A 13,551-nucleotide genomic window follows, 5' to 3' on the forward strand; every position below is an offset into this window, starting at 1 on the left:
TGGACACATCTTCCTTTGGCTGATTTTAATCTGTACCTTTTCCTGTAATAAACCACAATATGAATATAACAGCTTTCTGGCTGTTCTCTGGGTCATTCCAGCGTATTATTGACTCTGTGGGTAGTTTTGAGACCCCTCCCCCATGCCAAACTTGCAGTTGGTATCAGAAGTGAGGGTGATCTCTTGTAAGGACTATTTCTTCTAACTTAGTAGTTTGCCCCAAACTCCCTGCACCAATCATAATGAAAGGGGTAATTTATCATTTCTTTAGCTGCCTAACCTCTGAACCTCCTTTCTAAATTAGCAGAAATTCCTATCAGTCTTAAGAGTCTTGCTGAGACCCAACTATCAGCACAAAAGTTAAAAAGAGGATTTAGGGTTAGAGATGGTTGCTAGTGACAGAAAAATCCCCCAAGCCGTGGTGTAAACAACATAGATATTAATTTCTCTCACACAAATATTCCAGGTAAGCGGCACAATGCAAGGATTATTTTCTGCAATGTCAGGGGCCCAAGCTCTGCTGTCTTTACTAAGTGGCTTCAATATCATAGTGATCTGGTAGGGGAGATACCATGATCACTAAGTAGCTCCATATCATGATATAAGCATCATGAGCATGCTATGAAAGCGCACACATGATTTGGATCTTTCCACAATGTCAGCTTTATTCAATCATAAAGCAAAGTAAATCATAATTATAAAGCAGGTTCAGGAATTCCAAACTCAATGACATTTTACCATGTGATTAAACTTGGCTTCTTACAAGCACACAGAGCAGAACATAAGACAAGTAACACAACAGGATAACAGAAGGGTGTAGGAAGTTAAGGAACCAAACATGAAGTCAGTCTGTGGGCAGGCAGTGGAGACAAGGCCTTGGTCCGGTCCAGGTTGGCTCTCAGCACTTGCTGCCATTCAGGCAGTGAAGGATCTCAGTTCTGTTCCAAGATCAACTGGGCAGGGCCTTCGGTGGCAGCTGCCTTTTTTAAGTGGTCAGACATGAAGGGGTCATGTCTGAAGAGTCTGACAGTTTGCTGCAAAAATCTTCCCCTTTTTAAAGGGATTTAATTGATCTTGGGTCTCTGCAGACCTCCTCTACTGCTGCTTGTTATCAGTTCTGGGTGGTCAGCTGATGCAGGTCCTGGCTGTATCTCATAGGTGCAGTACCTTTAACTGCTTGCATCATTGCTTGACACAGGCTCCTGCTTAACATGGGAGACTCCATTTTGCTCTCTAAGATAGGGAAAACTAGCCGCCTCAGCTCTAGTATTATATACAAATCCAACCAGCAGAAAGAAGAAAAGCGCAGAAGGGCACCCTCTCCCTTGGGAATAACTTCCCAAAGTTTCACATTCCACTTCTGCCTATATACAATTGGCCAGAACTTTGTTACACGTTCACTCTTAGCTGCAAAGGAGGTGAAAATATAGTGTTTATTCTTGGTGGCCATGTGTTAAAAAGATAGGCAATTCAGCAAGACAACAGAAGAGTCACATTTATATACCTAGTTAATAAAGTTTCAAATACATAAAGCAAACATTTTAGAAATACAAGAAACTTATAGCTCTCCAATAATCGTTTATGTGTTTCAACCATTAAGAAACTAATAGATCTAAGATAAACAATTAGTAAAGATATAGAAGATTTAAACTACATAATTAATTAATTTGTTTAGTTAGAGAAAGAGAGAACTTTGTTTGCAACAGACAATATATTTTTCTCAAATACTCTTACAATATATATAAAAGTTGACAATGTACAGAACATAAAAAAGTTCAAGAAAATCCTGAGAATAAAAATGATGTAGACTATAATATATATATATATATATATTTTTTTTTATAAATATTTTTATTTATTTTTGAGACAGAGAGAGAGACAGGGCATGAGCAGGGGAGGGGCAGAGAGAGAGAGACGCACAGACTCCGAAGCAGGCTCCAGGCTCTGAGCTGTCAGCAGAGAGCCTGATGTGGGGCTTGAACTCATGGACCGTGAGATCATTACCTGAGCCAAAGTCAGACGCCTAACCGACTGAGCCACCCAGGCGCCCCAATATATTCTTTTTTTTAATGTTTATTTATTTTGAGAGAAAGAGAGCATGTGTGAGTGGAAGAGGGGCAGAGAGAGAGATAGAGAGGGAGAGAGAGAATCCCAAGCAGGCTCCATACTGTCAGCACATAGCCTGATGTGAGGTTTGATCCCACAAACTGTGAGATCATGACCTGAGTTCAAATCAAGAGTTGGATGCTTAACTGACTGAGCCACCCATGCACCCCTATAATATATTCTTTAGGGGCGCCTGGGTGGCTCAGTCTGTTAATTGTCCGACTTCAGCTCAGGTCATGATCTTGCAGTCCATGAGTTCGAGCTCTGCATCCAGCTCTGTGCTGACAGCTTGGAGCCTGGAGCCTGTTTCAGATTCTGTGTCTCCCTCTTTTTGTCTCCTCCCCCACTCACACTCTGTCTCTCTCTTCTCAAAAATAAAATAAAAACGTTAAAAAAAATTTTTTTAAATAAACACCAAGCAAGGTGTTTAGTCAGAAATTAACAAGAAATTTGTTATCTACATGGAATATTAACAGCTCTCTGGGAGAGAAAAAAGTGAAAGAAAACATTAAGGAAAACATAGAGGTTGCCTAAAGTCTTTATCTTCAAAAGTCATATCTTCAAAAGAACCTGGGTGGTTCAGTCAGTTAAGCCTCTGACTTTGGCTAGGTCATGATCTCAAAGTTCGTGGGTTCCAGCCCCACATCAGGGTTGCTGCTGTCAGCGCACAGCCTGATTTGGATCCTTTGTCCCCTTCTCTCTCTGCCCTTCCCCGGTTCACGTGTGCATGTATGCTCTCTCTCTCAAAAATAAATAAACATTAAAAAAAAAAAAAGTCGTAGATCCAATGGAACTAGAAATAAAGACTTAAATGTAGTATTTAAAACTACAAAAGTGATCAACAGAATAGTCAAAAGTAATAATACATCTGTCAAACACTGAGAGGGGAAGAAAGTACGTTGAACACTCATGAGTCAATAGATAATTCTAAAATGTAAAAATTAAGAAATAGAGGTATAGGCATAGTATCTAGTATAATGGAGGTAACCATAAAAGCAAGTGAAAATAGAAACAGTTTAAAAGAGATTGCCGGAAGGACACGGAACTTTATGATAGAAGAGGCGTGGGAAAAAGATTGTTGGTTTCCATTTTAAGCTCTTTCCTACTCTTAGACTTTTACAATATACAAAATTACTTGGGGAAAATTTTTAACTTCTTTTTAATATTTACTTATTTTTGGGAAAGCGCAAGCAGGGGAGGGGCAGAGAGAGGGGGACAGAGGATCTGAAGGAGGCTCTGCACTGACAGGCTAACAGGGGGGCTCAGACTCACAAACTGGGAGATGATGAGCTGAGCCAAAGTTGGATGCTCAACCAACTGAGCCATCCAAGTGCCCCTAAATTTTCAATTAAAATGAAAACTCCTTCTAAATACTCAGATTTAGAAAATAAATAAATAACTCAGATAAAAAAGGTTTGTAGAAAGTTAGGGGTGCCAGGGTGCCTTGGGATTCTCTCTCTGCCCCTCATCCACTCACATACGTGTGCTATCTCTCTCTCTCAAAAATAAATGAACATTAAAAAAAAAAGGAGCTGTAGAAAGTTAAAAACTAGTTAAAAATTATGATGAAACAATACTGAAAAAGTCCACATCAAACCCTCCTGTACATAGCCATATTGGTATTCAGAAGAAAAGCACAGGCCCAAATAGACTCATTGGAATATAATAAAAATTAAAAAAACAAATAAAAGAACCAATCATTTATCTCAATAACTTAGATAAAAATATAGCTATATAAACACGGGAAAGAAGGCACTGATAAAATAAATAAAAGCAGATAATAAATGGAAACAGAAAGCAACAAAAATATGAGAGTTGATGAGAGTTAAAAGTATTCCAAGATCTTCGTCATTTTCTGACAGAAAGGCAAAGAGTAACTCTTCACTCTGTTAAAGTTTTAACAGTAACCATTAAAATAGTAACTTTTTTTTTTTTTAAAGTAGGCTTCTTGCCCGATGTGGAAACCAATGAAGTGGAGCCTGAGGCGAAGCCTGAGGTGGGGCTTGATCTCAGATCTCAGGACTCTGAGATCATGACCTGAACCAAAATCAAGAGTCCTAAGCTTAACCAACTGAGCCATCTATGCACCCTAGAGATAGGACCTCTAAAATGGTAATTAAAGTAAGTAGGGCCATATGAATGGGCCCAAATCCAATATGGCTAGTGTCCTTATAAAAAGAGGAAATTAGGACACAAACATGCATGAGAGAAGACCATGTGAAGACACAGAGATGGTCATCTAGAAGCCAAAAAGAGAGGTCTGTAAACAGATTTTTCCCTCCCAGCCCCCTGAAGGAAACAAGCTTGCTGATACCTTCATCCTAAATTTCTATCCTCCAGAACTATAGGAAATGAATTTCTGTCATTCAAGCCACCACAAATCTGTGGGATTTGTTATGGTCACCCTAGCAGACTGCAAATTGATTTATAGATTCAATGCAATCTCCATCAAAATTCCAGCTGGCTTCTCTGCATAAGTTGACAAGTTGATCCTAAAATTCCTACGGAAATTCAAGGAACCCAGAATCTTGAAAAAGGGTAAAATTGTAAGATTCGTAATACCCAACTTCAAAACTTAGTACAAAGCAACAATAATGAAGACAATGTGGTACACACCTAAGGACAGACATAAAGATCAATGGAACAGAATTGAGAGTCCAGAAATAAACCCTCATATTTACAGTCAACTGATTTTTGACAAGGGTGAGGAGAAAATTCAATGGGGGAAAGAAAGATCTTTTCAACAAATGGTCTTGAGACAACTGGATATCCACATGCAAAATAATGAATTTGGATCCCTAACTCAAACCATACATAAATTGATTCTAAATGAATCAAAGACCTACATGTAAGAGCTAAAACTACAGAACTCTTAGAAGAAAACACAGGAGTAGGGGCACCTGACTAGCTTAGTCAGTGGAGCATGCAACTCTTGATCTTGGGGTCATGAGTTCAAGCCCCACAATGGGCATAGAGCTTACTTAAAAAATAATAACCAAAAAAATCTAAAAACTTTCATGCATCAAAGGATACCATTAAAAAAATAGGGGCACCTGGCTGGCTCAGTGGGTAGAACATGTGACTCTTAATCTGAAGGTCATGAGTTCAAGTCCCACATTGGGCATGGAGCCTACTTTAAAAATTTTTTTTATTTAAAAAAAAATAAAAGAACAACTCACAGAATGGGAAAAATATTTGTCAATCACATATTTGATAAGGGACATGTATGTAGAATATATAAAACCCTTTCAACTCAATAATAAAAAGACAGCCCAACTTAAAAAAAAAAAAAGGACAAGGATCTGAAGAGACATTTCTCCAAAGATATATAACGGTCAATAAGTACATGGCAAGATGCTTGACATCGTTAGCCATCAAGGAAATGCAAATGAAAAGTACAAAGAAACTATTACCCATTAGGGTGTTTATAATGAAAAAGACAGATAATAATGAGTGTTGGCAAGGATGTGGAGAAACTGGAAGTCTCATGCACCGCTATGGGACTGTAAAATGGTGCAGATACTTTGGCAAACAGTCTGGCAGCTCCTCAAAAGGATAGAGTTACTATACGGCCTATCAATTCTATTCCTATATATACAGAAAAATAAAAACATAGGTCTGCAAGTTGCAGAACATAGATTCAGTATGTTCACACTTCCATATGCTTACACACTGCAAACATTCAGAAAAAAATTAAGATGTATGCACCCATCTTTCGGGGAAAGGGGGAACTGGAAGAAGAGATTCTATCACTTCACATTTTAAACTTTTCAGTATTGCTTACATCTGTTTCAAAAAATATGTATTTTGGGGGACGCCTGGATGGTTCATTTGGTTAAGCGTCCATCTCTTGATTTTGGCTCAGGTCATGATCTTGTGGTCATGACCTGGCGGTTCCTGAGTTTGAGCCCCGCATGGGGCTCTGTAGTGGAGCCTACTTGGGATTCCTTCTCTCTCTCTCGCTCTCTCTCTCTCTCTCTCTCCTTCTCCCCTGCTCACTCTTTCTCGCAAAGATAAATAATTAAATTTTTTTCTAATGTATTCTTTTTCTCTAAAAAAGAACCATGATTTTTCTTGTACAGAGCAGTTTAAAAAGCAATATACAAACCTTTGGCAATGACCTGCAGACCAGGAGAAATGAAACACACATGGGCTCAGTCTCTGGCAATTATGAAATCAAACATTACATTTTGCTTCACACATTCTAAGACTTTCACATACAGTATCATGTTTCATCCTCTGTGAGAGACTTTTACCATGTTACACACAAGAACTCTGAGACCTAGAAAAATAAAAAAACTTGCCTAAGGCTACAGAACTAGTTAATGAAGCCAGAGGTAGAACTCTGATTATACCTCACCACCATGCTGCTTCTCACCTTTGAGCTCCACATTTGGAATTGGTCAAAGCTCTGTCACTTATTAGTAAACTTTGTGGCTTCATATTCTCCAAGCCTCAAGTTCTTCCTTTGCAATATGTGAAACATAATCCCAGTGTTTTGTGAACATGCTGAATTTTGTATGTAAAGCATTTGGGCATTGATAAAGCATAGCTGTTATATGTATAAATAAAACGCTGGGCATCTTTGAACCTTATGCTACTTCAAGGGTCACATTCAAAAAGTTGGCTTTTAGCATCTACTAAGTTTGAAACCCATGCATTCCCTACCATACAGCAATTCCACTCCTAGGTATATACTTCACTGAAAAGCACATATATGTCCATCAAACAATAGGTTCTTGAATGTTCATAGCACTACAGTCCCAATCTGAGAACTATCAAATGCCCATTGATAGTAAAATTGACAAATCCTTTCCTATCACAAAATGGAATAGCATTAAGCAGTGATACTAGACCATCTGCAACCACGCCTAACGATACACATGAATCTCAAAAACATCATGTTGGGCCAAAGCGGAAAGCACTAAAGACGACGCATGGAAGGATTCATTTCCATAAAATAACCCATTTTGTTGGAGTAGGATAGAGTACCTGTGGGGGCAGGGGAGGTGCTTAGAGCAGGAATGAGGGTAGCTGCTGGAGTGCTGGTGATGTTTCTGGATTCGTGTGCTTGGTTACACGGGAACGTTCCGGTTGTGAGAATTTCCGACTCTTAGGGTCGGTCTGAGCGCTTTTTGTGTGTACGTTATAATGTACTGAACATTAAAAACCAAAAAAACCCACCCCCCCCCCCAAAAAAAACCAAAAAAACCAAGCAGCCCTTTTCCCTGAAGGGGCTGGAATTTTTGGAATTCTGCCTAAGCTCATTAGGCTATGGTTTCACCACGAATCAATTACCCAACAATTTTCACTTCAAGTGACAATGGCCAGAGGGAGACAAGCGTTCTGAAGGCGGGTTCGACGCTACACCCAGATTTCAGGACGCCCTGCGCGCGCACCGCCCAGGCCCCGGAGAACGACCTGCTGCTTTTCCTTGAGACGAGTCCCGGGCGTGCGGTCCACGGGTCTGCAGCGCCCTGACGCCTCCTGACGCGGCTCCACCACCTACCGTCGGGTGCCGGGGACGCCTGATCCCTTCGGGCCTCCAGCGCGCTCTCCACGGCCTAGACGCGACTGCAGCCGAGCGCTACACGCGGACGGGGGCAGGGATGGCGACTGTGATCCTGGAGCCCGCGGGCCGCTGCGCGTGGGACGAGCCCGTGCGCATCACCGTGCGCGGCCTCTCCCCGGGACAGCCCGTCACGCTGCGCGCGTCCCTGCGCGACGAGAAGGGCGCGCTCTTCCGGGCCCGCGCGCGGTATCAAGCGGACGCCGGCGGCCTCCTGGACCTGGCGCGCGCGCCCGCGCTGGGCGGCAGCTTCACGGGGCTCGAGCCCATGGGGCTGCTCTGGGCCTTGGAGCCCGAGAAGCCTTTTTGGCGGTTTGTGAAGCGGGACGTGCAGACGCCCTTCGCGGTGGAGCTGGAGGTGCTCGAGGGCCACGAGCCCGACGCCGGGCGGCTCCTGGGCCGGGCGGTGCTGGAGCGCGACTTCCAGCGGCCGGGGATGCGGCGGGTGCCGGTGCGCGCGGGCCGGGTGCGCGGCACGCTCTTCCTGCCGCCTGGTGAGTGCTAGGCACGCGGGACAGGGTGCCCTGGTGGCCGTGGTTTCCGGTACTGCTTTAGGGAGAATTTAGGTCGTCCCTAAGGACAGAGAAGCTGATGATTGCTAAACCAGTGCACAAACTGGGGTGTGTATTTTGAGATGTTGGGCTCTGTGTTACGCGTTTTGCTGGCATTATCTCTTTTAATCTCCGTAATATCTCAATGAGGTGGGTATTGTTCCGAAGGTAAAAAAAAAAAAAAAAAAAAAAAAAATGGGTAGGCATGTTGTCCACCTTGCAATTAAGAACTACTCTGTAGATCTCATCAACCCGACTGGTCTTAGGGAAAATGATAACGATCAAGGAAGGATTGCCATGTCATCCTTCTCTAGTGTCCTGGGTGCATTAGGCGTTTTCCCCACTTCTTCATGCCCCTCGGTGCCACAGGTCACACTTAAGACTCCCCTGCTTTTCTCACCTGAAGTCATCTCTGGGTATTTATTTTTCTTTCCTCTCTCTAGATAGACATCTGAAATATCAGTACACACACACACACACACACACACACACACACACACGAAAGCCAAGGGTCGATGCAACCCAACATAAAGCTTTATTTCAAGATTCTTAATTTTATGTCCAATCCCCTAACAGGACACTGTGTATCAACACTGTCTGAAACATGAAATTCCTCCTTCCATGCTGCAGTCATTAATGACAGACTTTGTTACTCTCCTGACAACCAAAAATTCTTAGAATCTTGTAGATAATTTATAGAATCGTATGGAGGATAAACTCATCACTGAGAAGGTACTTTGTAGATTTTCCTCTTTCCAAGGTACTTGTGTTCCTTTGCAGTAGTAACTTGGGGAGCAGATTTTTGCCTTTGATTCATAGGAACCCACTAAGTAATTTAGAAAGATCTCTAAAAGGAAAACAAATTCATTAAATGTATAATGCCTTTCCTTTATATTATTCTATTCTCTAGGACCTGGACCTTTCCCAGGGATCATTGACATCTTTGGAATTGGAGGGGGCCTGTTGGAATACAGAGCCAGCCTCCTGGCTGGTCATGGCTTTGCCACGTTGGCGCTAGCTTATTATAATTTTGAAGATCTTCCCAAGGAATTGGATAGCATAGACCTGACCTACTTTGAAGAAGCCGTGTGCTACATGCTTCAACACTCCCAGGTTCTCCTAATGTCCTTTATTGTATCATTCTTTCCAGAAATACATCCAGAGATGGTGTCACTTTGCACTCACCTGTACCAGGTGCCCTGATGCTGCTCTAGTCTTCCTTCACAGAGATTTCTTTTGGAGACTTCCTTGGCTTTAGGTGCCTATTTACACTTTCTCTGTCAGATGGCTTAGTAATGCGGAATTAATCATAAAATCCATGTGAGATTTTATTTAAAGGAATTATTCAGGGACATTAAAATTCCTCTTGTTATGCAAATGGGGTTTCTAATTTGTTAGTTTTGCATGCTTTTTTCAATTAAGTTTCTTTTAATGTTTATTTATTTATTTTGAGAAAGAGAGCAAGCAGGGGAGGGACAGAGAGAGGGGGAGAAAGAGAATCCCAAGCAGGCTCCCTGTTGTTAGCACAGAGCCCAACGTGTGGCTCCAACTCACAAATCATGAGATCGTGACCTGAGCCAAGATCAAGAGTTGGATGCTCAACTGGCTGAGCCATCCAGGAGCCCCTTTAATTAAGTTTTGTAATTTTAATTCCAGTATAGTTAACATACAGTGTTATATTATTTTCAGGTGTGCAGTATAGTGATTCAAGGCCCATCACAACTGCAGCCTTAATCCCCAGCGCCTATTTAACTCCACCCACCTTCCCCTCTGGTAACCATCAGTTTGTTCTCTGTAGTTAAGAGTCTGTTGATTTCCCTCCCTCTCTTTTTCCCTTTGCTCATTTTGATTTTTAAATTCCACCTATGAGTGAAATTCTATGGTATTTGTCATTCTCTGACTGACTTATTTCACTTAGCATTATACTTTCTAGTTCTATCCATGGGGTTACAAATGGCAAGATTTCATTCTTTTTTATGGCTCAATTATGTCTATCTATCTACATGCATACACATGCGCGCGCGCACGCACGCACACACACACACACACACACACCACATTTTTATCCATTCATCTATCATGCGTACTTGGGCTGATTCCTAATTTGGCTATTGTAAACAATGCTGCAGTAAACATAGGGGTGCATGTATCCCTTTGAATTCATGTTTTTGCATTTTTTGGGTAAATACCCAGTAGTGCAAATACTGGATTGTAGGATAGTTCTATTTTTAACTTTTTGAGGAACCTCCATACTGTTTTCCACAGTAGGTACACGAGTTTGCATTCCCGTATATGTGTGTTCCTTTTTCTCCACATCCATGCCAACACTTGTTTCTTGTGTTACTGATTTTAGCCACTCTAACAGGTGTGAGGTGATATCTCATTATAGTTTTGATTTGCATTTCCCTGATGATGAGTGATGTTGAGCATGTTTTCATATCTGTGTTGGCTTGTATGTCTTCCTCTTTTTTTTTTTTTTTTTTTTTTGGCGTGTATGTCTTCTCTGAAAAAATGCCTATTCATGTCTTCTGCCCATTTTTCTTTCCTTCCTTCTTTCTTTCTTTCTTTCTTTCTTTCTTTCTTTCTTTCTTTCTCCTTCCTTCCTTCCTTCCTTCCTTCCTTCCTTCCTTCCTTCCTTCCTTCCTTCCTTCACTGTTTTTAAGTAGGCTCCATGCCCACTGTGGGTCTTGAACTCAGGACCCTGAGATTAAGAGTCATATGCTCTACTGACTGAACTGGCTAGGTGCCCCTGCCCATCTATTAATTTGATTATTTGGTTTTTTGCATGTTGGGTTTTATACATTCTTTCTATATTTTAGATACTACCCTTTATAAGATATGTAATTTGCAAATATCTTCTCCCATCCCTTAGGTTACCTTTTAGTTTTGTTGTTTGTTTCCTTCACTGGAATCTTTTTATTTTGATTTTTTAATCTTTAACTTACTATGTGTGTTCCCAAATTTTGACCAGAACTTGCTCACGCATTTCAGAAGCTAAGAACTACTTAATTTGATTCTGAAGTCTTACTTTGTTTCTATAGAGTTAATTATTTGGTAGTGTATTTAGATGGTGTTTGATGAATCTTTCACTTAATAGAACAGAACTTGATTCCACACAGTTAGATACCTTGGCCCATTGAGACTTGATTGTGCCTACCTGAATGTGGACCTGAATTTCACAGGCTCCATGATTGGGCATTCTCTAGTGGATGATTCTCTGGAACATTTGTAAATGATTCCCAGACTTGCCAGTGAGGTTAATCTTTGATTGCCATGAAAAAAAAATAATAATTGTTTGCCATGTGTTCAGCCAGATATGTTTAATATGGGAAAGAGGTTGAGGTTGAAGTTGAGCTGAAGTTGATACTCTTGTGGCCAATTCACAAATTAAAGGTAGCAGCATCTCTCGTTACATTCCATTTTCTTTTAATAGGTAATACCTTTATTTATTTACTTTTTGAAACTAATCTCTATGCCCAGTGTGGGGCTTGAACACAGGACCCTAAGATCAAGAGTCGTGTGCTCTACCCACTGACCCAGCCAGATGCCCATTTTCTTCCTTCCTTCCTTCCTTCCTTCCTTCCTTCCTTCCTTCCTTCCTTCCTTCCTTTCTTTCTTTCTCTTTCTTTCTTCTTTCTTTCTTTCTTTCTTTTCTTTCTTTCCTTTTTTTTTTTTGTCAACCTCTAATAGGACAGCTACTTCTTATTTTTCCTCTACCCTCAGCTTCACTAAGACTGAAAGTATGAACACTCACTAGGTGAGCTGCTATTGACGAAAAATGCTGCCATCATTGTAGAACATTTTTCTATTAGATACATTCTTGATGCTTCTTTCTTCTTTTCTTCCAGGTAAAGGGCCCAGGCATTGGGCTTCTGGGCATTTCTTTAGGGGCTGATATTTGTCTCTCCATGGCCTCATTTTTAAAGAACATCTCAGCCACAGTTTCCATCAATGGATCTGGGTTAAGTGGAAACAAACCTATATACTACAAGCAGACTTGCATCCCTTCATTGGGCTATGATCTGAGGAGAATCAAGGTCACTTTCTCAGGCCTCCTGGACATTGTGGATACACGGAATGATACTGTAGGAGGCTATGAGAACCCCAGCATGATTCCAATTGAGAAGGCCCAAGGGCCCATCCTCTTCATCGTGGGTCAGGATGACCATAACTGGAGGAGTGAGTTATATGCCCAAATAGCCTCTGAACGGTTACAGGCCCATGGAAAGGAAAAACTTAAGATCGTCTCTTATCCTGGGACTGGGCATTACATTGAGCCTCCTTACTTCCCCCTGTGCCCAGCTTCTGTGCATAAATTACTGAACAAACCTGTGCTCTGGGGTGGGGAGCCCAGGGCTCATTTTAAGGCCCAGGAAGATGCTTGGAAACAAATTCTAACCTTTTTCTGCAAACATCTTGGAGGTCCCCAGAATATAGCTTCTCCCAAATTGTAATGTGTTGGGTCTGTTGTCTACATGAGAAATTCAAGGTCAGATTCTGGTGTTTAATAATCATATGTGAATTGGTTGTCCCCTGGATAACATTAAATTCATGTCATGGGTATTAATGATGTGTTTTAGGTAACAATTTGAATAAATTATTTTTTCATTAATTTTACTAATGTAATACATGCATATTACAGAAGATTCAGTTAGATGTATACAACACACACACACAAATAAAAAGCATTCCCTGTTAAAATTTATGTTTTCTTCTAGATGGTTTTTATTTACCACTTTGAGCTATGGATGAAATTTAAAGTTGAATAAATACTAGGTTACTTTTTTTTTTATCTCTGGGAGAATTGCCATCCAATGTTTGCTACTGGTTCAAATACTGGTAGCAGTGTAGAATTTTCATTGGCCAAAACTGTATAGAGAGGTGTTGATATGAGGATAGCCAGACTGACCTTTTCCTCACAGATATCAGAGATGAATTCTTTGGGAGGAGGAGTTGAGGTAAGAAGGGGAGCATCTGTCCCAAGAATAGTTAAGTCTAAGCTCTGTTCCAAGGATGAATGACTGTGACTTATTTTCCTGCTTCCTGGCTTTAAGAATAGAGTTTGGAGGGGTGCCTGGGTGGCTCAGTCGGTTAAGCATCCGACTTCGGCTCAGGTCATCTCACAGTTCACAGATTCAAGCTCCGCATCAGGCTCTGTGCTGACAGCTCAGAGCCTGGAATCAGCTTCCGATTCTGTGTCCCTCTCTCTCTCTCTGCCCCTCCCCCCCTCAAAAATAAATAAACATTAAAAAAAAGAATAGTTTGGAAAATCATAGTGTGACATTCTTAGAGGCATCATTCCTCATTTTCCTGACATCAGGGCTA

The 13,551-nt window shown here is 41.2% G+C and overlaps 1 protein-coding gene and 1 non-coding gene across 2 annotated transcripts; one reads left to right on the forward strand and one right to left on the reverse strand.

Annotated features, from left to right (window-relative positions):
• The first annotated feature begins 7,444 nt into the window (after positions 1-7,444).
• LOC106974367 (peroxisomal succinyl-coenzyme A thioesterase) lies at positions 7,445-12,927 on the forward strand. Its single transcript, XM_015071575.3, has 3 exons — positions 7,445-8,169; positions 9,137-9,339; positions 12,075-12,927. The coding sequence occupies exons 1-3, from the start codon at positions 7,716-7,718 to the stop codon at positions 12,678-12,680; spliced, it is 1,263 nt and encodes a 420-aa protein (XP_014927061.2). The 5' UTR covers positions 7,445-7,715; the 3' UTR covers positions 12,681-12,927.
• LOC113601678 (small nucleolar RNA SNORD56) lies at positions 11,952-12,022 on the reverse strand. The gene has a single exon (XR_003422963.1). It is a non-coding gene; the product is annotated as a small nucleolar RNA SNORD56 (small nucleolar RNA).
• Positions 12,928-13,551: the final 624 nt, after the last annotated feature.

This window comes from Acinonyx jubatus, chromosome B3 (genome assembly GCF_027475565.1).
Source record: "Acinonyx jubatus isolate Ajub_Pintada_27869175 chromosome B3, VMU_Ajub_asm_v1.0, whole genome shotgun sequence".
Classification (NCBI taxonomy): Eukaryota; Metazoa; Chordata; class Mammalia; order Carnivora; family Felidae; genus Acinonyx; species Acinonyx jubatus.